Raw genomic sequence first — 23,885 nt, forward strand, 5'->3', positions numbered from 1 at the left:
AAGAGTTAATTCTACTTTAAATGTTGGAATATATACTATATATATATATATATGTGTGTGTGTCTCTCTCTCTGTGTTAAGAAGTGTTTATCAGTGTTTCATCTTCTTTGGTAACCTAAGTCATACAACCATCATACACAGGGAGGGTTGTCAGATCCATATCCTGTGCTTTTGTTCAATGATCTCCCCATGTATGGAGCACAAGCAATTGGTTGTGGACTGGTGTCCGGGTCCCTGGAGTCTTTCTGTTTCTCACTACTGATGTAGAATCAGCTAAACTGATCTTTGAGAATTTGCAGACATCACATTAACCAGACTTAAAAGCATCTAAAGTCTAAACTTTTTTTATTTTAGTTTTGGATATAAATAAGAAGAGTTAGCAACCTTGTAAAGTTTTAATTGCTGTATGTGCCCCTGCTGGGTAGAATCAGCTTATCCTGGTGATTAAACTGAAGAAGAGGCGAGGGGACACCTGTTCTGGTGTCAAAAGGGACATTTTACTCTGCTGAGTTTTCCTCTTACTTCATGTGGGGTCTCCAGGACAGGATTTACAGGGTATAATAAACTGACGGTGCTTTTAATTCTTCACTACTATGTCCACTTGTGCATCACATAACATAACTTTTAAGATTTTTTTAGATGATTTTTGTGCTAACTCCAGGACTAAAAAATCCTGCTTAGGAGTTTGTTACAGTTTGTTTCAAATAATGAATGCTATCTGTACTGTGCTGGCAGATTTCAGTATCGCCTGTAAATTAGATGAGCAGGACTGTCTGTCCTTACAAAGGGTTAAAGGCTTGAAGACATTGTATGTTAATGAGGGGAAGCTCAGTCTGTCCTAAGTCTTTCTATTAGAACAGTTATTACTGAAATTGAGAGGGAAGCATGCAATGTCTGCTGAATAGAGATATTGAAAAAAAAATGCTCTTTAGATATAAATTTAGATACGCAGTGTGAATAGGAACACATAACAAACATATAGGGGAGGTTTCTTAATTGTGACTGCAGAAGTGGAACTACACTTTAAGAAAGGTTTGAGTTGTGCTTTTTTGGACATGAAAGCTATTTCAAATCCGTCTTTGTACTTCTTCAGACATAACCTGGCACATGAAGGGTTAATTTCATCGATTTGAGTGTTCACTAGGGGCCTCTAGTGCCATTTTCTAGATCAGCATTCTTCCCTGTTATCTACAAGTGTTTTCTTAGTCATTTTCCGATGGGCCTGAAAAAGTTGCGATCCCTTATGCTGCTTTATGCTCCACTGCTCAAACTCAATGTCTGCATTCGACTTTTTCCAAAACCTGGAAGAATATATGCAAATATTATATTTTCTTTTAAGGCTTTGAGTGAGAAGTGGAAGTGAATTTCAGCATAATTAGTTTTCTTTTTGCCCCTGTGAATATATCATCCCATGACAAGAACTTGGAGGCATTCCTGTTGGCATGCGGCAGAAGTCAATGGAGTGTATATTCAGCCCCTTCCGCTTTGCTTTAGTAGAAGTATTGGTAGCAGGTAACTTGGCGATGACATCAGAAAAACCCTTCCACAGCTTCACAATGTGTTTATTTAGTGTGATGATAAATGAAAGCAATATTGTGTAAACGACAGGCAATGCTAAAGAATAAAACCAAGCACGAGTTGTATGTGGCAGTAGAAAGGACCTTTTCAGAGTGCCAGTATTAAATTGTAGCTTTGTATTCTTACAGGGGCCAGTCTTGCAGATGGAATTAATGAGCCATATACTTTGTGTTCAACACGCAGCTTTGATGACAGATATGTCATTTATACTTTCTGATGGTACTTATAGTGAACAAAAACATGATGTCTCGTCTTATAGCCTTAGTGCAACCCTGTATGTGGGCACATGCCTTATTTTCATGTATAATCAATCATGCTTTTAAAAATGTACATATATTGTGCAAACAGTTCAAGAAAATATGAGACTTGTAGATCCTTCTATACCTTTTGGTGGTAGAACCTTAAAGCCGCACACGACTCCATACTTACAATACACGATTCATTGTTTTTCAGGTCTCTAAATTAGCGTTAATTAGTTTAAAAAAAAAAGAAACTACAGCGTATTTTCAGTAAGTATACACTATGAGGGGAATTTATCAAAACTGGAGCAGCTGTGCACGGCAACCAATCAGCTTCTCTCTTTCAATTTCAAATCTTAACTGAACAAACTGAAGACAGAAGCTGATTGGTTGCCCTGGGCAACTGCGCCAGTTTTGATAAATTCCTCTCTATGGGTTTTAGGGCCTGTTCACATGACGTCCGTTTTCTGTGCTGACCTGATCCGTACGCTGCTGCACTAAAAATGCATCCCAATGTATCCCTATGTGTTTTATGGGCTAAAACAGTCCGTTCAGGTTACAACAGAAAAATACTGCATGTCACATTTTGTACGGTCCGGAAATGCAAAACGCATCAAAAACGCACTGCACTGCAGCTAACATACTGACAGCCCCACTCCAGCAAAAAAAAAATATATATATTTTTTTTTTGCTGGAACGCATCAAAAACGCTGCCGAAACGCGGTAAAACACATAGCCCCGCGTCTGCAGATCCGCAACTGATCCGGACCTGATAATCATGTGAACAGGCCCTTAGTGTGTAATGGCATCAGGCAGCTTGGAGAATGGTAGATCGTTAGCTGCACATCTACACATTCTTGGTCAGAGGCCTGCATGTGTATAGCAACTATTCTGTTGATGTCTGTGAAGGTTCTCATTCATCTAGGTCATGGCATATCTGTAAAAAATAAGTCAAAGCAACTGGACTTGCTGTATTTTTACAGATATTCTGCTGATGTTGATCCCAGATAATAGAGTGTTATAGTAATACTGACCATAGACAGGCAAATCCATTAGGGGAATACAAAATCTGCATTTCCTTTCAGAGACTGGTAAATACAGATAATCCTTGCTTAACGACTTACCTGTTTTGCGACCACTCGCACTTACGACCGTCCTCCGAGCGGCCTAGCGCGACCTGTCGCCGGCGGAAGTGACGTCCTCCGATCTTCACTGCGGGTCCCGGTAAGTATTTTCATTGCCCGATGTACAGTACACTGTTCGGTACTGTACATCTGCAACGCTATACAGTTCTGTATTAATGCAGTACAGTACTGTATAGAGTTCCTCACTTAACAACCAATTCGTTTAATGACCTGGTCGTAGGAACGGAACTCGGTCATTAAGTGAGGAATACCTGTACCACCGTATGTACCCACCTTGTGCCTAATCTGTTCTCTGCCTGTCATGTTCATTCTCATCACATGTGATGGGCTCACACCTCTGTTCCTCCCCTATCAGAGATCTGAGTGCTGCTTACATCGTCCAGTCATTCTGCATTATTAGCACGTATCCATCTTGTTTAACAATACGTTGAACAGTTTGTCACTGACTGGTGACTGTGACCCTGTATGACCACAAGAGGTTATATTTCTAACCAAACCTCTGCAGAGCACACATTCAGCTTGAACGCATACATACATACCAACTACATTCAGATTAATCCCCAGACATTTTTCTGATGCCCATGTCTCATTGATATTCATTGAAAAAGCTTTGTATAAATACACTCTGTAAATGCGTTTTATAAGAAACAATAATGCAGTGTTTTGGCAAACGTGGCCTCATTTTTATATAAATAGTGGTAATCAAACCAGTGAGTTTTTTGATCCTTGCTACAGGTAATTCTTCAGAAATCTGACATGGCATAATTTACCATAAAGTCGGCTTTAAAATGTTGCCGCCTAGTTGCTATATTTACTTATTAAGATTCTCAGTCTGAAAACCAAAATGTTTTGCTGCTGGAGTTTTCTATTACAGACAACATATGGGTAATGGAGCTGTAAGATGTCTATGCATAACTAATGTGTTCTATGCTATATTTCACATGATCGGAGCAGTCACAATTCATTCTTGGTAATCAATTACTTTCCGGCTGCATTGGCTGGTTGATTTTTGACATACAGAGTGGCCGTGTTTTTTACACTAGTAGCTCCAAATACAAGGACCTATTCTGAAACAAAATGCTTTAATTAGGAGATCATCAGTATAAGGACAGATAGCATATGGACATTTTCCTGCACTGCAAAAATGTCTGTGCTGAAGTTTAAACATCAGTGCCCCAAAAATGTCTTTAGGTTTTAATTTAGAGAAAGGTTCACTCTTCATTGTTGTTCTGTGAGCTGCCCCACCCATGTGCACCCTAAGCTGGCCATACACTTGATTCTGTTTAGTGTGGATGCACCATAAGCTGGCCATACACTGGGCCCACAATAGCCCACTGGGCTGTTGTATTATGACAGTAGTGTGTGTGGGTATACCCATCGAAATAGCTGTCTGAATGCCCAAATAGTGACTGCAGCTGATTGGCTGCAGTTACCATTAAGCTGAGAGTTTTCGAACCAGCTCCATTAACAGAAGTCGATTCAAAAGGGGAATGTTGTCAAACAGGGGGGCCCCCAGGAGGTCCACACACTGCTCTAATGTCAGCAGGACTTGGCTGAAATTCAAGCAGTGTATGGACAGCTTTACTTTAGCTAGGTAAAACTTACGGGAAAATTTATAACAGGTTCCTCCATCCACACTAGACAGCATGGATGGACAAATTTCACCCTCATTTCCTTTGCATTCTGACAGTGCCACTGTCAGGATACTCAAACAGTGATGGCAGCTGATTGGCTGTTGCCGCTGTTTGCCTGAAGATTTTCCATCCAGCTTCTTTTTCTCATTGAAGGATGTCAAAAAAAAGGGTACAAATTTCAGAAATTTGCACAATGTATGACCAGCTTAAGTTTTTGTGCTGACTTCTGGAGAGTGTGCTGGGGAATGTTTTGTAATGTATTGTTCTGTGAACTGTCCTGCCCATGTTCAGCTCAGAAAGCAAATAAGAGCAGCTGCAGGTAAATGCAGGAACTTCATATCCTCTAGCACAGGGGTCTCAAACTCAATTTAGTCGGGGGCCACTGGACAAATTTTTTAGTCCCATGGGGGGCCGTTACTATATACGGTACCAGTTTTAATGTCTGCACATGTTACAAGCGGCAACTGTCACCGGTTCAAATTAATGATCGGGTAACAGCTGCTGCTTGTAAACGCCTGCACACACCGCATGTAATCATATGTGAAAGGATGACATGCAGTTAGGAATCTGTCACTATCAGTAGTTACACAATTGTTTATCCAGGGATAGTGATTGTTTTTGTAACTGCATGTAATCATATCACATACGATTACATGCGGTATGCAGACGTGTACATGCAGCGGCTGATCATCAACTTGAATGGGTGACAGTTGCTGCATGCAAACACCAGATTAGAGATTCCTGCTGCAGGAAAACGCAAGTTTGTGACACAGGAATCCCTAATCACACCTGAAATATAGGGGAGGTAAGGTCTAGTGCAGACCTTCCTAATGATCCATCATTCGGCTGGAGCTCAGAACTGACAGCTCCGGCCGGAGCTGACAGGAGCAGCTCTGCGGACCGTGTAGCTGCTCCTGAAAGTCGGGCACGCCGTCCGTGTGCCGGACTTGTCAGCTGACTGCGGGCCACATAGTACCGGCTCGTGGGCCGGTACTTTGAGACCCCTGCTCTAGCATCTCCCGTTAAATTCTAATCTTTTCCATACAAAGCTTTAACTTTTCTTCTAAAACGCGTCTCAAAACAATAAGCAGACAACATTAAAAAGAGGTTCATACTGCCAGTTCTTTTACCTAAATGAATGTTTTTGCTTTGCACAGTGTCATGACCATTCAGCAATGGAGAGGGATTCTGGGGCGAAAATGCCCTGAGCACTCAGAGGGCCGTCTCCTTTGCAGGTTGTGAAACCTACAAATTTTCATGAAGCACGCTACATTTGTTTCTAATTTTACATATTCAGATGTGTAGTAATTGCCACATTAGATCATTTACTGTATGTCAGATGATGTGTCAGAATACAAGATTGACCAGATTTTAAATCCAGGTTTGATAGTCAGCAGCATTGTCTTACTATGCTTGAATATTTGGTATGCTGATTTTAATTTAAAGCAGAACTACAGGAAAAATATCTTCATCTTACTACCTCAATTTAATGCCCCACATATATGTACTACTTTTGTTTTATAGCTGCAAGTGTCCTACACATACAGTTCGACACCCCTCACACCTAAACTATAGTATTAGTTTTAACTAGTCTGATGGGTTACTGTATAAAGATTGTTTGTTGAAGTTGTGCATCCTTGGTCACCACCATTAGAAATCACGTGGCTCCATACAGCCCAACTGATCTGGCTCCCCTAACCCCCCACCCCCACCCCCTTCACTAACCCCATTGGTGATTCTTCTGAAAGAAGTTAATTCAACACTACAGGGTCATAGAAGAATAACACAAAGACACTTGGTATTCTCTCATACAAACTGCTTTAGACTACACAAGCCCTGTGTCTATCAAATAATTAGCAGACCACTTTTACGTTCCAAATCTATAAGAAGCCTTATGTGGCAGCAAAAGCCCTTTGTGAAGTTTACCCCCCCTAATGGCATATTAGGGGGGTAAACTTGGTTGCTACTTGGTTGTGGCAATAATTAAAGTCCACTGCAGACACTAAAGTGGACTAGCTAAAGGAATACTGTCACTGCATAATTGTGGGTGAAACCTTTCCTGTGCAATCAGATAAGAAGCAGGGCTGAGTAATCCATGAGTGGCCCCAGCAGTGCTTCCCTTTTTGGGGTACTGGCTTAGGTAAAGTCCAGGGGGAGCAGCAAAGCACCCCCTCCAGTGCAGGGCTCACAGTGACATGAGCATAAAAGCTTGTAGGGCACCCCAGGGGCAGTAGGCCAAGAGCAGCAACACAAACACTGCAGCCAGAATGAGGCGACATGACCAAGATGGGGAGCTGTGGGATGCTAGGCTTCTCCCTGGGTGGTGGTCAGCTCCATGAAGTGTTTCTAGACTCATGCGTTGCATTGTGGGAAAGAATACTACAAGTTCTGTTAATGGGCAAGAAAGGGGGAAGGGGAGGGCAAGCAGGGCCAATGGTTCACAGTCGCAGCTGCTGATCTTAACCCGCACAGGAATTTCCACTGCCCGACGCCTGGGACATGCAGTTTTGGGTGGTGGGCAGGTTTTTTTTTTTTTTTTTACTTTTAGCCCTGCTGTGGGGAAGCAGGAGAGCTAAATGTAGAGGAGGGGAGCTGTTTTGTATAGGTGATCTGGGCGGCTGTATTGTTAGCCCCTGTGTGATAGCAATAAAGTTAAGTAAAATAAATTATACAATAAATTAATTTTTTTTTAAAAAGTGATAAAAATAATAAAATTAAAAGTAAAATAAATTAAAATGTGATTAAAAGAAATAATAAAATAATCAATAAATAAATTTAAAACAAATTAAAACCAACCCCGTCGCCCCTAAAAAGTGATAAAAATAATAAAATTAAAAGTAAAATAAATAAATAAAAATGTGATTAAAAAAAAGTAAAAAATAAAGTAAACAATAAATACATTTAAAAAAAATTAAAACCAACCCCGTCGCCCCTGCTATATTGCATGCAAATGGACATTTTGTGTGTGTGTGCGCTTAGTGCTGCCCCCATTCCACTGTGTGACATATTGTGGTAGCCGGAAAGCAGCTCTCTCTAACACGCACAATGTGCATTAAAGGGTAATTTCACTTTCCCAAGTAAGAAAATGGAATTACCCACTTAAATCTGGCCCCCTCTCCCCCCACTGGTATACTTATTTTTCCACAAACAGTCCTTCCCCTACGCTAGTACGGGTGTACTCTCTGTACCCCATAATGCTGTCCAGCGCAGCCCTGTGCTATGGATTTAGAATTTCGCTCACAAATTACGAGCACTTCTTAGCACGGTTAAATATGGTTTTGGTTAAAATATTTTTTTTGTATCTGGACAAGTAGACTGTCATGAGGGACAAGTAGATTGGGCCCCCGCTTTAGTCCTTCATAATCCGGCGTTTGTAAAAGTAAGTGGTCTACACTAAGCAGCAGCCAGCAGGATACAGGACACACTTCATTAGAGGTAACTTGTGTCCCTTGTGCTGCATATCACCCCCCAAACCTTAAACTGGAAACAGTATATTAATATCAGAAAATGTGTAATGTAACAACAGACATTTCCACTAAGAATAGTGGACAAAAGTTTTCCTTTGTGCCCATTCTAATCGCAGAGACGACTAGGGTTGCCACCTTTTCTTCAAGCAAAACCCGAACACACTCTAGTAACGCGCTGACTTTTTTTGGGAGAATAAGTCGTGGCTTATGCATTTGTAAATAGCATCAACCCATTCATGTGTAAATATCACAGTTGAGACTATTTTCAGTGGGGGGCCAGTAGCCCCTATCTTAATTTTGGTTGCCCCTGTCTGCCTGACATCTTGTGTCCGGGTTTCTGCTGCCATGAAACCCGGACACAGCATTCAAAACCTGGACTGCTCGGGTGAATCCTGGACAGGTGGCAACCCTAGAGACGACCTTATTGCTGTCCAGAAGTGACAAAATGAGCAAGTTTGAAGAAACGACATCTGTCCATGCATAACATTTGCCTAGAAGCTGTGCACTGGGTGTTCCGTATACTGTATTAGGTGCAACTCTAGCAAATGCATAAAAGTAGAGATTAAAAATGATTCCTGGTATAAGCAATCAGCTCATTCTTTTAGTGACACATAAGAACTATGAGTCATTGCTTGCCAAGACCTGTCTATAATCTTCTATTCAATAAATAACTCTGCCTTCCAGAATCCCAAGTATCTTGACATGTATTGTGAGAAAGATGAATTTGTGGCTATCTGTGTAATACCAATTTGTCATTAGCATTGGGGTTTTGTCTGTTTATTGTTTCGACCTGAGCTGTGTAATTACCTTTTGTAATGTTGTGGTTTGTTTTGTCATTACAGACAATTAGCTGTAAAGGATCCTGCAAGCTCACTGCCTGGACAAGACGTTCCTGAACCACACGTACACAGTCAAGTAGTGCTCTGAGTACATGGACCATCCACCTTCTACAAAATTACCCGTCTCCTCCAATACACAGCCAGCTATTTCACACTGCAGCTCTAAGCAAACCTTTACAAAAAGACCTTTAAAAGGAAACTCCACCTTTTGAAAAAAATAAAATAAAAATAAATGTACACATCTTTATAAAAAGTGTGCATTTATGATATTTTTGCATAGCAGCCTGTAAAGCATTGCAAACTCAATCAGTGAATCAGAGGTGCAATGCTCTGGCTCTTGCAGACTCTTCCTCTCGTCCAGAGGAAGTGTCAATAGACTACAAGTGTGGAGACGACACCGTAAAATTAGCCTTTATATCCTTGCCCAAGCACACATTTGTGCATTTAAAGCTCGCAAAATTATATAATATGTAGCGAGAAGGATCTGTAGGCTGCCCTAGCTAACCTTTTTGGAAAATTCTAGTTACCTGACCTATGCTGAACCTCTGACTTCAGCTTTGAGTGACTGCATGATCAACATGTAAACCAATAGCTCTTACTTTCTGCAGACTTCAGTTGCTTCATTCCTATTCTTGGGGATGTGTTTGTATTGTAGACAGTCAGACAGGAAAATAGCATTTCCATAAGGAGATCAGCAATGACAGTCCCCATATACATGTTTCCTTTAAGCGGAATTCAAAAAGATATAGTAGCATTGAACCTGATGATAACAAATCACATCTTTAGTGAATTATATTGTTAAATATGTACTGCCAGTTAAAGCTGAACTCCAGGCCAAGAGCTAAATGCACAGATGAAATATATATATTGGAGCTGGTTTGCCTAACAAATCATTTGTATTTCTGCCTATACAGTTGTGAGATTTACACAGCTTTGCCACAAACCACAACCATGTCTAAAAGGACAGGAGACCTTCTCTGCTGCAGTTTAGTAACACTTATAGGGCTCCTCCACACCCTAGCCTGTGAATGGACAATAAAAGGTAAAGCGTCAGACTACTGAGATGATCTGTCATTCTGCTCAATCCTTCTGTCAGCATGCTCCTTTCACTACAATCTGACTGATTGGCCTTTTGTGCTGCTTGTTCCTTACCCAGTCTGTACAGTAGACTGCAAGAGGCTTACATTTAGGTACTTGCATTGCTTGCATTTAAAATACCTTAAAGGATGAATACATGAATTGAATAGTGTTGCATTATTTGTGTCTTTTATATCTGCTTTGAGTTCAGCTTTAACCTCCCTGGCGGTCTGATTATTTCTTTTTTTTTTCCTTTTTTGTTTCTATTTTGTTTCCCTTTTTTTAACTTTCAAATCTCCTGCCATTTCCGCCCCCTGCGACGCGGACGCTCACAAGGGACGGAACCTGGATGACGGCATTGGCCGGAGGACACAGCGAGGATCGTGGACAAGGTAAGACGCTACAGTGTAATCCCGAGTGTGGCACGGGGTCACCGCTTTTGGTAATGAAAATTAACCCCGAGCCACACTCGGGATTACTGCCAAGGAGGTTAAAAGAGAAGTAAAGGCAAACCTTTTTTTTTTGGCTTTACTTCTTTTTTGGGCTAAAGGAGCACATTCAATGTATTCCTGTGACGCAAAGTCAGCAGATAGCGGGCTCATGCTGGGCTAGCACTGGAGGAACAGAGAGGGGAAATCATGAGCATGATTGTTCATCTTTCAGTATAGAGCCAGTGTGAGTTGCAGTGTCCCACACTAGCGCTAAGCTGCAGAGAGTATATTTTACTATCACTACACTTCTCCTTTAAATAAGTAACAGGAGCTGTGATTTCAGATGTTATATACAGCACACCCTGCAGGTGAAATTGGGCCTCTTCATACGACCTTTTGACATAACATGATATAATGTATTATATGATATAATGCACAAGTGCTACGAGTCCAGAACGCCTTTATGTGAAAAGCTAATTTTTCTAAATTAGAGTGTGAAAGAGAGTATAAAGAATAAGAAAAACGCTTACCTTAACTTTAGTACTTGCCACATATTTATTTTGCTTTCAGGATTTTCATGACGGGGTATATTCCTGAAAACTTCTGTTTGCTGAACAGAGATGTGCAATGTACTCTACTGCAAGTTGAATATTTTATTTATTAAACATTTGTGCTAAAATGATCTGTTTTTGCTTATTTCTAATTATTTCAGTGTTAGCTAATGATTCACTCTGCAAATTATGTTATGGTATTTTCATTACTTCTGTTACTGTTTGTCCTGAAATTTTGTAAACTGTATAAGGAGTTGCCAGTTTCGTCCATGACAATAGACATCAGTAGAAAATATACCTTCTCAACTGTCTAACACTGTTTTATGTTTTTTATACACTACAGCAGGGCTCAAAATTTCAGGTCCTGAGCTATTAGCCAGGCCTTAAAAGTTACTTGCCACAAGTTGCCCTGCATAACACAAACACACACAGGGCACAACGCATAGGACATGACACATACAGCCACATTACACATACAGCCACAGCGCAACGCATAGGACATTACACATACAGCCACAGCGCAACACATAGGACATTACACATACAGCCACAGCGCAACGCATAGGACATTACACATACAGCCACAGCGCAACGCATAGGACATTACACATACAGCCGCAGCGCAACGCATAGGACATTACACATACAGCCACAGCGCAATGCATAGGACATTACACATACAGCCACAGCGCAATGCATAGGACATTACACATACAGCCACAGCGCAACGCACAGGACATTACACATATGCAACACACACACGGCACCCAGATCCATCTCTATGTCCACCTCAATTACCTGCTGGCAGGGGCCTGGCACTTGAGATTAAGCCAGGTCCCATGCATAGTTATTGCAGCTCAGGCTGCAAGAAGGGGACCTGTCTGCCAGTCCACCCCAGGGCTTCCCCTGTATTGTGACGTCCGTGAAGTTACGGTGTTCTATCCTTCAATAGGACCCGTGACTTTATAGGATCGGATTAAAGTTACGGGTCAGATGGAATGATGGAACACACTGACCGACCACGGGACACACGGCAGCAATAAAAACTAACCGAATGAATACCCTCTACGTGACACACTCACCCACTGCTGTCACGGCTCTCTAAAAGCGAAACTACAGTTCCCATAATCCACCGCGTGCAGACTGGAAGTTACGCTGCCAGAAGGAAATGAGAACGGACCTTAGTAAAGATGGCTGCCGTCATGCGGCCATCTTTAATATGGGAAGGTGCACGGCCGTGAGCAGCAGCATAGGGACAAGTCATCCTCGGTCCATGACTGACTCAATGGCTTCATTTCCACTCGCCCCCACGCACATTGCGAGGGGGCGAGTGGAAATTTTGAGCCCTGCACTACAGTATTACAGTGTTTGTCTACATCAGGGTTCCTTCACCTTTTTTAGTTGCACTAACTTTAAAAGTATGCAAAATCTGAAGGAACCCCAGCCTAAAATGTAAAAAAAACTAAATGTAAAAATTTAAGAAACGAAGTGTGGTTCCCTCAAAATCAATAACAAATCATTATCCTAGATAGGGGTCTGGTACAGAGACATCCCACGCAAAAAAACATATCAGAGTCCTCCCTTTCATATCAGAAGTGCCCTTTCACATCAGAGTCAGAACTAAAGTCCACAAATACTCACCTCTGTTCCAGCGATGCGACATCAGCAAACTCCCTCACTGATACCGTCATGTTCACACGGTCTTCTTCCTGGTTCAGAATCTTATACCATCTTGATTGACCGGGCCAGGATGATGTAACTCCTGCACATGCACACAGGAGTTAATTCATACTGGCACCCAGCAGATGCCGGAATTGTACAGTCAACATGTTTCGAAGCGCAAGGTGAGAACCCTTTATTGCAAAAGAGACATTGTTTATTCTGCAATAAAAAACAACAACTTCCTGCTCACAAATGTTTTATTTTTATGCTAAAGTTCCACTTTCTTTTACAAAGCTGGTTTTCTCTTGTTATTTTCTTGTTACATAACTCACATCTCTAAGGCTCAGTTCACAAAGGTGCTCTGTAAGTAGTGACTTTTTACCATTATATTTGCTACTACAACCCTGTCAATGTTATTTTGGCAGCCAATGTGATAAAATCAATGTAAAAGTCAATTCACAAAGATTGGTTTTAGAATAGTGAGCGCTATGGGTCTCCTGGAGTGAAGTGAGAATCCAACAATGACTTATTAAATAAGTGTCTTATAAGATGTTCACTTAGAGATATTTATATATATTTTTATACCACTTATTTAATAAGTCATTGTTGGATTCTCACTTCACTCCAGGAGACCCATAGCGCTCACTATTCTAAAACCATTTTGTGAGGCTTATCTGGCCTTAGTTTCAGCAGCTTGCGGTTAACCCTTACTCTCTGTGAAATCTCCCCCTTGGGGTCTGTTTCATAGCGCAGAACACTCAACCTTTCAATTCACAAAGATTAACACACTGATTATCTCTCAGTAGAGTAACACTAGTTGGTGATAACAGTGGGTTTCTATAGGTGTGTTGAGGAAGCAGGAGAAAGGTGTAGTGTGACGGAGTGATTGCTTTGATAAATCTGTAAAAGTCATATGAGAATGGTGCCGAATAAGTGCAGATGTGCTTACATGCATGCCCGGTGTGATGTTTGGGGAATTAGCTGGACCGCAGGACACAGACAAACTGCATTTATTTTCCACAGCAGCAACATAAACAGTCCTTTCTTTCTTCAGTACAGCAAAACAACTTAAGATTGCTTTCTTCAGCATAGAAATGATAAACTTTACCTGTTGCTTTCTTCAGCACAGAAAATAATAACAATACCCTCACCGGCTTGGATGGCTTCAGACCACAAGGTTATCACACTCTTAGGGCCTTTTCACACGACGTCCGTTTTCTATGTGCTGACCTGATCCGTACGCTCCTGCACTAAAAATGCATCGCAATGTATCCCTATGTTTTTTATGGGCTACAGTTCTCACGTGCGCAGTCCGTTCAGGTTACGACAGAAAAATACTGCATGTCACATTTTGTCCGGTCAGGAAACGGTCAGAAAACGGAACGGAAACTGAACGCAATGCAGCTAAGCAAAAAAAAAAAAAGATTGAGACACAGGTTGAGTTAGAGTTAAAGACATGAACTGCAAACATTTTGAACATGCCCATTACCTTTCCATGGACATATGAGTAAAGGAAAAAAATGTATCTGGGCGAGCTCGCAAACGTATGATCATCGCAAGCCCGCCCCCCTGAGGGGCGGGCTTGCAATGAGGGGCGGGCTTCCGATAATTGCAAACGGGCAGTGTGCGCGTGCGCACCCCGGCCCTTTCGGCAGTAGTCGAACAAGCAGGCCACTAACTCGCCGAGAATCGTACGATTCCCAGCGGGTTTTCTAGCCTGCTTGTTCGACGGAAGATGTGCGACCGTACAGTAGAAACGGTCGCACCCCTTCCATACACTGCACGATTATCGTACGATTGTGGGATTTCCAGCGATTCTCGTACGAGAATCGTACAGTGTATGGGCACCTTTAATCTTAGAGTTTCTCTCAGACCACAGGCTCCCAGTAAAGTTCAGCTGTCTCACAGCACCAGTACTTTATTCTGCTCCACAGCCTTATCTGCACACATTAATCAGTGCTTCTCTCTCTCCTGCTGTCTCTAGCTTCCTATTCCTTTGAGCCCACTTCTTGCAGCAGGTGTTAACCCATTTCTGTCCCTTAAAGGGACCACAAGCCGAACAAAGGGAAATATACACCTCTTCCAGGTACCATCTTCTGGTGTCCTGTACACCGGTCAAAAATTTCTTGCACCACTTAAAGGCTAGCTAAACTCTAGAAGTAAAATGTACTATATTGCAGCTTACCAGTACTTAGATATGGTGGCTGTTTTTCATTTTTCAGGCTGCAAATATTTTTTAACAAGTACAGAAAATGCCTGTTGATCTTGCTAGAAATGCAATGAGCTTGTCACTTCTATAAGCTGAACTGAAAGCACAAATGATGTTATTGTCTATCTGTAAACGCCTAATTTACAACCCCCCCATGTAATGGAGTTGAATAGAAGAATGCATGTTTGAAGTCCTGTCTGAGTGACATCCATGGCTCACATTCATAGATACAGTGGAAGAATGAGCGTTGCCACTCAGGGACAGGAAGTTGAGTTACCAGTTAAAAATAAAGGGAAAAAAAGACTGTCCAAAACGAATGCAGCCATCACATATTAGGATTGGTAAGCTTTTTTCAGATATGCTTTAAATCAATGGGTCAAGTAATGTGCATTTTATTGCACTATGCACAGCTGATCCCCACCCATCCCAATTCCAAGCAACTTTGTAATATATGATACATACAATAACTAAAACAAAGCTCCCCCTGATCATAGCTGTGTGGTCTTCCCAACAGTGTAAAGCATGTCTTCAAAAACATCCTAATCCTTTATTGCACTATTGGACAGCCAGACACAATATATTTTAATGGAAGGTTGCTGGGCCAGCCAAGAAACCCTCAGTGTGAATGTGCAGACACATGCATAAAATAGAATTAAACGCTCTGGTTCTTTTGCATATACCGTATATACTCGAGTATAAGCCGTCCCGAATATAAGCCGAGGTACCTACTTTTAGCCAAGCTAGTAGATAAATGCAAAAACATAAACAATTTTTTAAAAAGTTACCAAAAAAGGTAATTACCTACCTCTGTCACCGCCACTCGCTCCCATCTGAAGATCTAGAGTTTCTTGAGTGCCCGTGCAGGATGATGGGGCTGGCGCATGCGCAGTAGAGATCTTTGGCGGGGAGAAGAGGAGAGACACAGTGTAAGTCAATACATGCAGTTGTGAGCGTGACAGACACCGTGGGAAACAGAAGACACAGCAGTCAGCGCTGGATCAGAGGCCGGCACCAGCTCTGAAGGGATTGCTAAATACAAGTGGAAGGAAGAAGATGATCAGATCAAGGAAAGTCCTTAAAGTAGCATGGTGGGCGGAGGAATAGAATTGCGACTTTAATGTCACTTTAAGAGTAGAGATGTACAAGGAAGTATTGTTTTTCCAAAGACGGAGAGAGAACGCTGCCCAACCTAACTAGAAACATGTGCTCAACTTTAGTAAATGAGACCCCTTTGTATTCATGGGGTCTCCATACTTCTAACAGTCATAACGTATGTGGACCAATTAAAGATATAGGAGCTGTGTGTGACCACTCCTCCCGCTTAGCATGCCATAACTGTCAGAGATAAAGATATTCACAGACACAGCAAACCTCCCACTGACCCACAGTGATCCTAAAGAAGGATGGTCACAGACTACAAAATATCCTGTGAGTCTGGTTTGGGAGATCAGCACATTTAAAAAAGAGCTGCCGTCCCAGCTTCAGAAAGTGAGACAAATCTCTTAATAGGTTGTATTAAGGAAACCTAAACAGCTATGTCATCCCAAGTATGAAGAGTTTGTGTTAAGACCAAGTGCTTCTCCAAAGAATGTGCTCCCCTCTTCGTCTCCTATGTGAAGTGACATGTGGAAAGTGAGTAATAATGTTGATGAAGTTGACCAGTTTATTGATACAGGCTGTAATCCAACGACTTGTTTAATTCCCAGCTCTCAATACATCAGCACAATATCTCTTAATGTTGAGACTCTGTGGAAAATCTTATCTTGCCAATTTGGATCTCCAACAAATGCAGATAGCATTCCATACCAATGAATTCTTTCTAAGGAGAGAACGGTGGTCAGGGTGAGTTTTGTGTTTTCTTTTTATTGTGTCGAAGAAAAGGCCAAAATACAAAACAAAGTAAATTAGGGGAGCCAATAATAATAATAATAACAATAAAAAGAAAATGATAATAAAATGAAAAGACAGACGGGATAAAACAGGGGAGAGATATAAAAAGGTGCCTTTTGACACAAGACAATGGGTGGCCCCACACTCGGGAGTGCGCTTGCTAATAATTATTGTGCATACGTGCAAGGTGACATTGGGCAATCTTGTATGTTTGTGCCTATGGAGAACTGAGGAAACATAGCATGCTACAGGGATAAATAAATAGGGTTTAGGCGGGAAAAGCCATCCCAGCCAATTAATTCTTCACCTATGCAGAAGTCATGTACAATGAGAATGTCCGACAGACATACGGACTTTTCTGAAACTGACCCTTAATAGATTAAAAATATTCTCTAATATCTGAAGGGATCTTAACAGCTGCAATTCAGAAGCACTTTAAAGCTAAAGATTCGGCTAACAGCTGAATGTGCAGTTCAATTATGAATATATGAATTGTTTTACCCGCAAAAAGATTTGTACTTCTGTCTATCCAGTACTGAGAATTACACAGCCTTGCCACGCATTACAGCAAGGTTGGTGACCTAATTTTTCTCTACTAGCATTATGCAATTTAGCTTGGTCACTCCCCCCATTCCCAACCTGTGATTAAACAGTGAAGGAGCAGCAGCAGAATGATAAGCTCATCTGTCTGGTCTATCCTCTTGTGTCTTTATTCCATGTCAGTACATGTGCATGCAGCAAATCTGCTTGGCTCCTAGTGCGGCCCCCTCCCTCTCCCAGTCTGAATTCTACTGCATGGTGGATCATAAGAGGCTGATATCAAGGCACAGCAATGTCCATGTAAATACTATGATTTATCTATCCCTAGCCCAGAGTCTCTGGACATTTTGATCTCTCATCCCTGCCTCTGCAATTCAACATACCTGGAAACATCGCTTTCCTATCCATGGGTCAGAAGTTTAGTGTCCGTGGAAAAATCACTCCACCCACAGATTTTGCACGGGGCAGGAACTGAGCACTGTAACGAGATTACTTTTCATCTGGCTCCAGGCACAGACTGGATCTGTGGGATTGTGTTTTTATTCTGGCACAGTCACATGGAATCTGGGAGAGTTGGGGGGTATGGTGTGTGCAGATCTCACTATGCGCATGGATAGTATTATCTAATATTCAGGTTAGGAACAATTGCTATGATTTGACCTGAGTGCAAATGTTTTTAAGCAAGCGGTATTAGTTCATGATGAAATGGTTGTATTGATGTCTAGCAAGGGAATTGTTCTTTATATTTACTTTGTGGAACCTTAGTCAAAAAGGATGCTGGACTTGGGTACCAGGGTAGACCCCTCTCTAAGATAGCACGGCTTTGTATGAGCAATCGGTGAGAATACACTGCTTCACCTATCGTTATCAGAAATACTTTTGTTGTAGAACGTTCTTTATCTCAGTCCATGTTTTGCGGGGTAAAGACAGCATGTATGTAGACTGCAGACTGTTCCTGCTGTGAGCACTCTGCAGAGAACACATTTTTTTCATCTAAGAATAATGTCTTATTACTCATTTACATCTGTCCTACAAATATTTAGATCATCTGGAAATTGTGAAGGAGGAACAATAAATAGGAGTTTATGGGATTGATTGTACTCCATAGTTTTATGACTGGACTTAATATTATATTGTTTTTTAATGTGGCAATAACATTCTTCCAGTGATAACTTTACATACACTTGAGTGTAAGTCTAGCCATAGATCATTGCACAACACAAATGTTTTTGCCACATTTTTACCGTATTGGTATAAAGTGTTCTAGGAGACCAGCAATGGATTTGCAGATTTGTTGCAATTGTTCCCCATTGTTCTTGCTGATTGTGTAGATTTGAGCTGACTACATTCATCACTGCATGCTGTGCCTAGTGGTTTTGTGTGTCTGACAAACCCAGATTCCTGCATGCATAGCCATACACAGGCTGATAATTGGCAATATCAAAATATTGATATTGTGCAGTTTTCATCTTGAGATTTTTGTTTAAAAAACTAGACGAAAGGTTTCTAGCCTGCTTCAAAGACCAAAATGCGATCGCAGACAACAATCTGCAGATAATTGTAAGGTGTATGGGCACCATAACACACTCTTCAGTATCCATGTCATCAGTAAAACCTGCTCATTCAGCTCCCTCTTCAGTATCCATGTCACCAGTACAATCTGCACTCCAGCACACTCAGCTCACTCCTCAGTATCCATGTCACCAGTAAGATTTTCATTTCCAACACAACTCTGCACTCCATCACACAGCTCACTCTCCAATATCTATGCTATAAGTGAGATTTGAGCCCCCCCAGGGCACATATACCTTCCCATATACACCTCACTCCCCAGCATGCAATCTAGCTTTTAGCAGACATAAATCTCTAAAATGTCACCAATTAGATCTTCACTCCAGCACACACAGCTTACTTTCCAGTATCCATGTTACCAATGAGGCGCTGTGGATACTGGAAAACCACACATTACAGGGGGGAATATCTGGAGTTCCACATTTACCACTATTTAGTATGAGAGCCTACCTATACAATCAATTCAAGTTATAGTTAACCAAGTAGACCCACACACAATTGGTGGCAAAAACTCTACAATCATATTGCAACGTGTGGCCCTTTTATAATTAATTTGTGTCAGACCTTATGCAATGTTTCATACACCCTCATCCAAACATTAATAGGGTTATTCACAAAAGGGTGAAGAGTTGGGAGAAGGCAAGGGAAGTGAACAATCTAGGGCAACATAGCTGATTTGGAAAAATTCACCTGTTCAACTCAATTTCCAGTTCAGCTATGTTGTCCTAGATTGTTCCATTCTCCTGCCTTCTCCTAACTCTTCACCCTTTTGTGAATAACCCTGTAAGAAGGCCTTGGGTCTGATCTGAGCACACACACCTTTAGGGATCATGAAGGCAAGCACAGTCATATGGGCATAGTGCTAAAAATATGCCTGTTTTTGCAGTGCCCGCAAGCTCCAGCTCTTGCGAATTGTGTCCATAGAATTCTATGTTGTACGAGGGTATACATGTGTAAACATAAGTACCAGCGTTTACACTTGCAGGGGTATGGGCGTAAGTTCCTAAATGCGAAACTTCAGCAGTCAGGAACACATAACTTATATGGAGCTGTAATGCGCCTGTGGGGCCAGGAGAGGACTTTGGGCGCTGGATGTACACTTTAAGTAAGAAAGACAAGTTTAGGTGGGATTCTCATGCCTGTTGTTTCCCGTGTTTGAAAATATATATACATTACATTTGCATCATTTCTACTGTTGTAATTTATAATTATTACCATACATAAGTGTGGTTTAATATATGTCTACATTTTATTTATATACAAGTACATTTAAAGTACACGTAAGCTCATAACTTAATGATATTTATTTTGTGAAGTAGCACTGTGTAACATAAATAGCTGCCATTTAATTTTTTTATTAAAACACTTGTTTTCATCTATTTTTCATCTTTTGTTGCATCTTAGTGCCACTGCCACTTCTTGTCTACATCCATGTGCTCCAGTGATGGCTCTTTGGCAGGGGTAGGCAAACTCTGTCACTCCAGGTGTGCTGAAACTACAACTCCCATATTGCATTGCCTCTGGGAGCCTTGCCTGTGGCTGTCAGAGTTTTGCACTGCCTCATGGGACTTGTAGTTGCATCAGAGCTGGGGGGACAGAGTTTGCCTACCCTTGCTCTATGGCATTTCCTCATAGTGACAACAGTGTAAAATAATGCAAAGTAGGTCAGCGCAGCCGCTTGTAGTCTCCATATTGAAATCATATAATAAGGTGACAGCACAAGAGCACAGTAACACAGGGAAGTGTTGTCACCCTGTAACAGGAAGTGCCTTCATGTCAGAATCATTGTGTCTTATTTAATGCTCCTGTGTAATGTACTGTAGAGATAAGGCAATCATGTTGCCACTTTATAGATCGCTGGTTTGGCCTCATCTTGAGTATGTGGTTAAATTTTGGTAACCAATTAACAGAAAGGATGTCCTGGAGCTGGAGATACTGCTAAATGCAAAAAAAAAAAAAACTAGATAAGGGGATGGAGGACCAAAGCTATGAGACAAGGTTGCTAAATTTAAAATTGTTCACTCTAGAAGTAAGGCGATTAACGGGGGACATGATTTTGATGTACAAAATGTCTAATGGTGATACTAATATCAGTAATAGACTTTTTACAGTAAACTCTGTAACAAGGACTAGAGGCCAGCACCTAAAACTGGAGGAAAAAAGATTTAACCACAAGGGGCGTTGGGACTTCTGTTCTGCCAGAGAAGTTAAAGTCTGGAACTCTCTTCCACAAGCATTGGTATCAGCAGAGAGTATTGAATGGTTCAAGAATCATTTAGATACCTTCCTCAGAGATCATAACATACTGAGGTACAGGTACTCTTAATGACTGGAACACACACAGACACACACACAGACACACACTCTCAAATGTTGAACTTGATAGGCCTGTGTCTTTATTCAACCTCAAATACTATGTAACTATGTAAACAAGAGCTACAGATTAAAAAATATTGAGAATGACTTTGGAAATGACTTTAACACGTTAAAGCTTATATGAGATCTTACTGATTGGATATACATCTACTTTATGTTTCCTTTTGTCATTTCCTATTTTTGTACTATTTTTGTTCCTTATTACGCAGTGTACAACTATGTGATGGTGACCATTGGAACAAGAATGAATGGGAGAAAAGTCAGGCGGAGGAAGCAGTTTAACCTGTGAGCCATGGTCTCAGTTACTAGCCTGCAGCTCTACTGTCACCCAACTCCAATAAAAACAGCCGTGTGCAGAGGCTAATAGAATCTCTTGCTCTGGCAGTATAATCACTCCTTTCATGGGGGACTTGATATTTAGGCAGTAAAATAAATATCATTAACCAGTTAGATGCCAGTGGGCATAAGGTACTTTGGAGAGAGGTCTATGGACTGCAGTGGGTCTGAACATCACTGGCTGTCCATCAGTTCTGACCTAGATGGTGCTGTATGATGGGAATTCTTTTTGTCCAAGTTAAAGCTGAGCTCCGGGGGAAAAAAATTATCTTGTAAACAGCATAAGTTAAGTAAGTTACCTCTAAGTAAGCTCCCGTTCACACTAGTGTGATTTGTAGTGCATCCCTCCTCTCCTCTTGTCCATTTACAAGTAGCCTTATATATATATATATATATATAGTGGAAGTGTAAGCCAATGCCACGGTGTAGTATGGCGACTTTGGCACCCGGGACTCTCAGCCAAAGGGGCTGAGAGGGTCCAGAAAGTAAAGCATGTTATAAGGAAGAACCTGGCTTTTCAGGTTCTTCCAGGTTTTCCTAATTGTAGCTGGGATCTGGAGATCTCTTAAGGTGCCCAAACACTGCACGATTCTCGTACGAGAATAGCAGGAAATTCCGCGATCGTACGACCGCTGCTCTCACACAGAGCACTGTGATCCTAATCTCTTATGTGATCTGACATGCTCCCTACATAGCGCTTCAATCAACAGTGCTGCTCAGGAAGTGTCGGCTGTGCAGGGGAATTGTCAGACCATTGGAGATCTGGACCACTGCATTATTCATGAGAGCAGTGGCATGGCTCTCCAACATGCTGCCGGCACAGGGCAGCTTCCTATACTAGTAATGTACTTACATAGTTACATAGTTACATAGTATTTGAGGTTGAATAAAGACATTAGTCCATCAAGTCCAACCTAACACGCAAAAAAAAAATCATGCATTCTTTACTTTTTAAGCCAGCCTGAGTGCATCCCCCTATTAAAATATAAAGGTTCAATTGGGCTTTAGGCCTCATTCACACCGATGTGCACAGCCTTACCGGGTGCATGTCCATGGAGAAACTTATGCCCAGGAGTGACTGGCGCTGCATGTAGCCATGTGCAGCCACCTGTACATCTCTATATTACAGGACGTGTCTGCATACTGAACTTGCTCATCTGTACAGGTGCGGTTGCATGCCCTTGGACTGCAGTCTGTGCAGGTTTGGTGTAGCCGCATGCAGCCGTGTTTCCACTGTAGAAATGTACAGGTGGCTGTACTTGGCTATGTGCAGCACTAATCCCTCCTCGGTGAAAGTTTTTGTACAGACGTGCACGCTGTACTGCTGTGCATGTCTATGTGAATAAGGCCTTAAAGTAGTGTAGCGCTCACCCCCGAAGGAGACTCTGAATATGAACTTGGGTTCTCCTACCTGTCTCTGCCAGCCACCGGCCCCTTTCTCAGCTCCAGCAACACCGACACTCCGGAACAGAACAGGCTCGTGTCATTGGGTCTTTTCAGCATTTATTTCACAGAATCAACTAGGAGAGAGGGTTGGGGATTGTAGGATACCCGAGTAATAATTCAGAGGACTCTATATTCTCCCATAGCAATGGCTAGAATCAGTAGCACAATGGTCCTGAAAGAGCGACCAGTAATAGAAATAGGACAGAGGACAGCCAGGGTAGTCCAGGACCTTGAGAGAGAACTATCTCTAGACTTCTAATGCAACAACTGGCTGCGCTTCAGTAAAGCACCTGGGAATAGGGTGAGGGATCTCTCACAGGGTTCCAGACGGTAGCTCTCACCAGCACCTCTGCGACACTCCTCGATAAGCAGATTCCACCTCCAGCCCAGCTTCCAGGTTTCCTTTCAGCAGCATCTGAAGTTCCTAGGCCCCCAGCATAGGGTTGCCACCTTTTCTTCAAGCCAAAACACTGTAGTGCCTCACGGCAATTTTTTTATAAAGTATACTGTATTTTTCGATCCATAAGACGCAAAAAGAGCAAATACCTATCGCCCAACGCCCGGAACATGCAGTTTCGGGCGCCGGGTGAGTAGTTGTTTTGTACATTCAGCCCTGCTCCTGACAAGCAGAGCTGAATGTACAGTGGGAGCCGTTGCTCGTTTAATACAAGTGATTTAATTAGATCACTTGTCTTAAATTGAGCGGCGGCGATCGCCCGACCGGCCGCCCCCGCAGTGGTTTTGGGGGTCCCCCCACACCTCTAGGGGACCGTGACCACGGCATAGGAGCTCACCTGCTCTGTGTGATTACTGAGACCGTGGCGCTGTAATCACAGTGCCACCTGTCTCAGCGGTCACTGAACTGCAGCTTCTGTCACAGAATCCCTGCGTCC

The 23,885-nt window shown here is 42.0% G+C and overlaps 1 protein-coding gene across 1 annotated transcript in view; it reads left to right on the forward strand.

Moving 5' to 3' along the window:
- The window catches only part of PPP1R42 (protein phosphatase 1 regulatory subunit 42), a 24,795-nt gene extending 15,758 nt beyond the window's left edge, over positions 1 to 9,037 (forward strand). Inside the window, exon 8 of the mRNA XM_018554208.1 lies at positions 8,906 to 9,037. Within this exon, the coding sequence (XP_018409710.1) occupies positions 8,906 to 8,990 (85 nt within the window). The 3' untranslated portion in view covers positions 8,991 to 9,037. The remainder of the gene's footprint in view (positions 1 to 8,905) is intronic.
- Positions 9,038 to 23,885: the final 14,848 nt, after the last annotated feature.

Source organism: Nanorana parkeri, unplaced genomic scaffold (assembly GCF_000935625.1).
Source record: "Nanorana parkeri isolate BGI_ZX_2015 unplaced genomic scaffold, ASM93562v1 scaffold147, whole genome shotgun sequence".
Classification (NCBI taxonomy): domain Eukaryota; kingdom Metazoa; phylum Chordata; class Amphibia; order Anura; family Dicroglossidae; genus Nanorana; species Nanorana parkeri.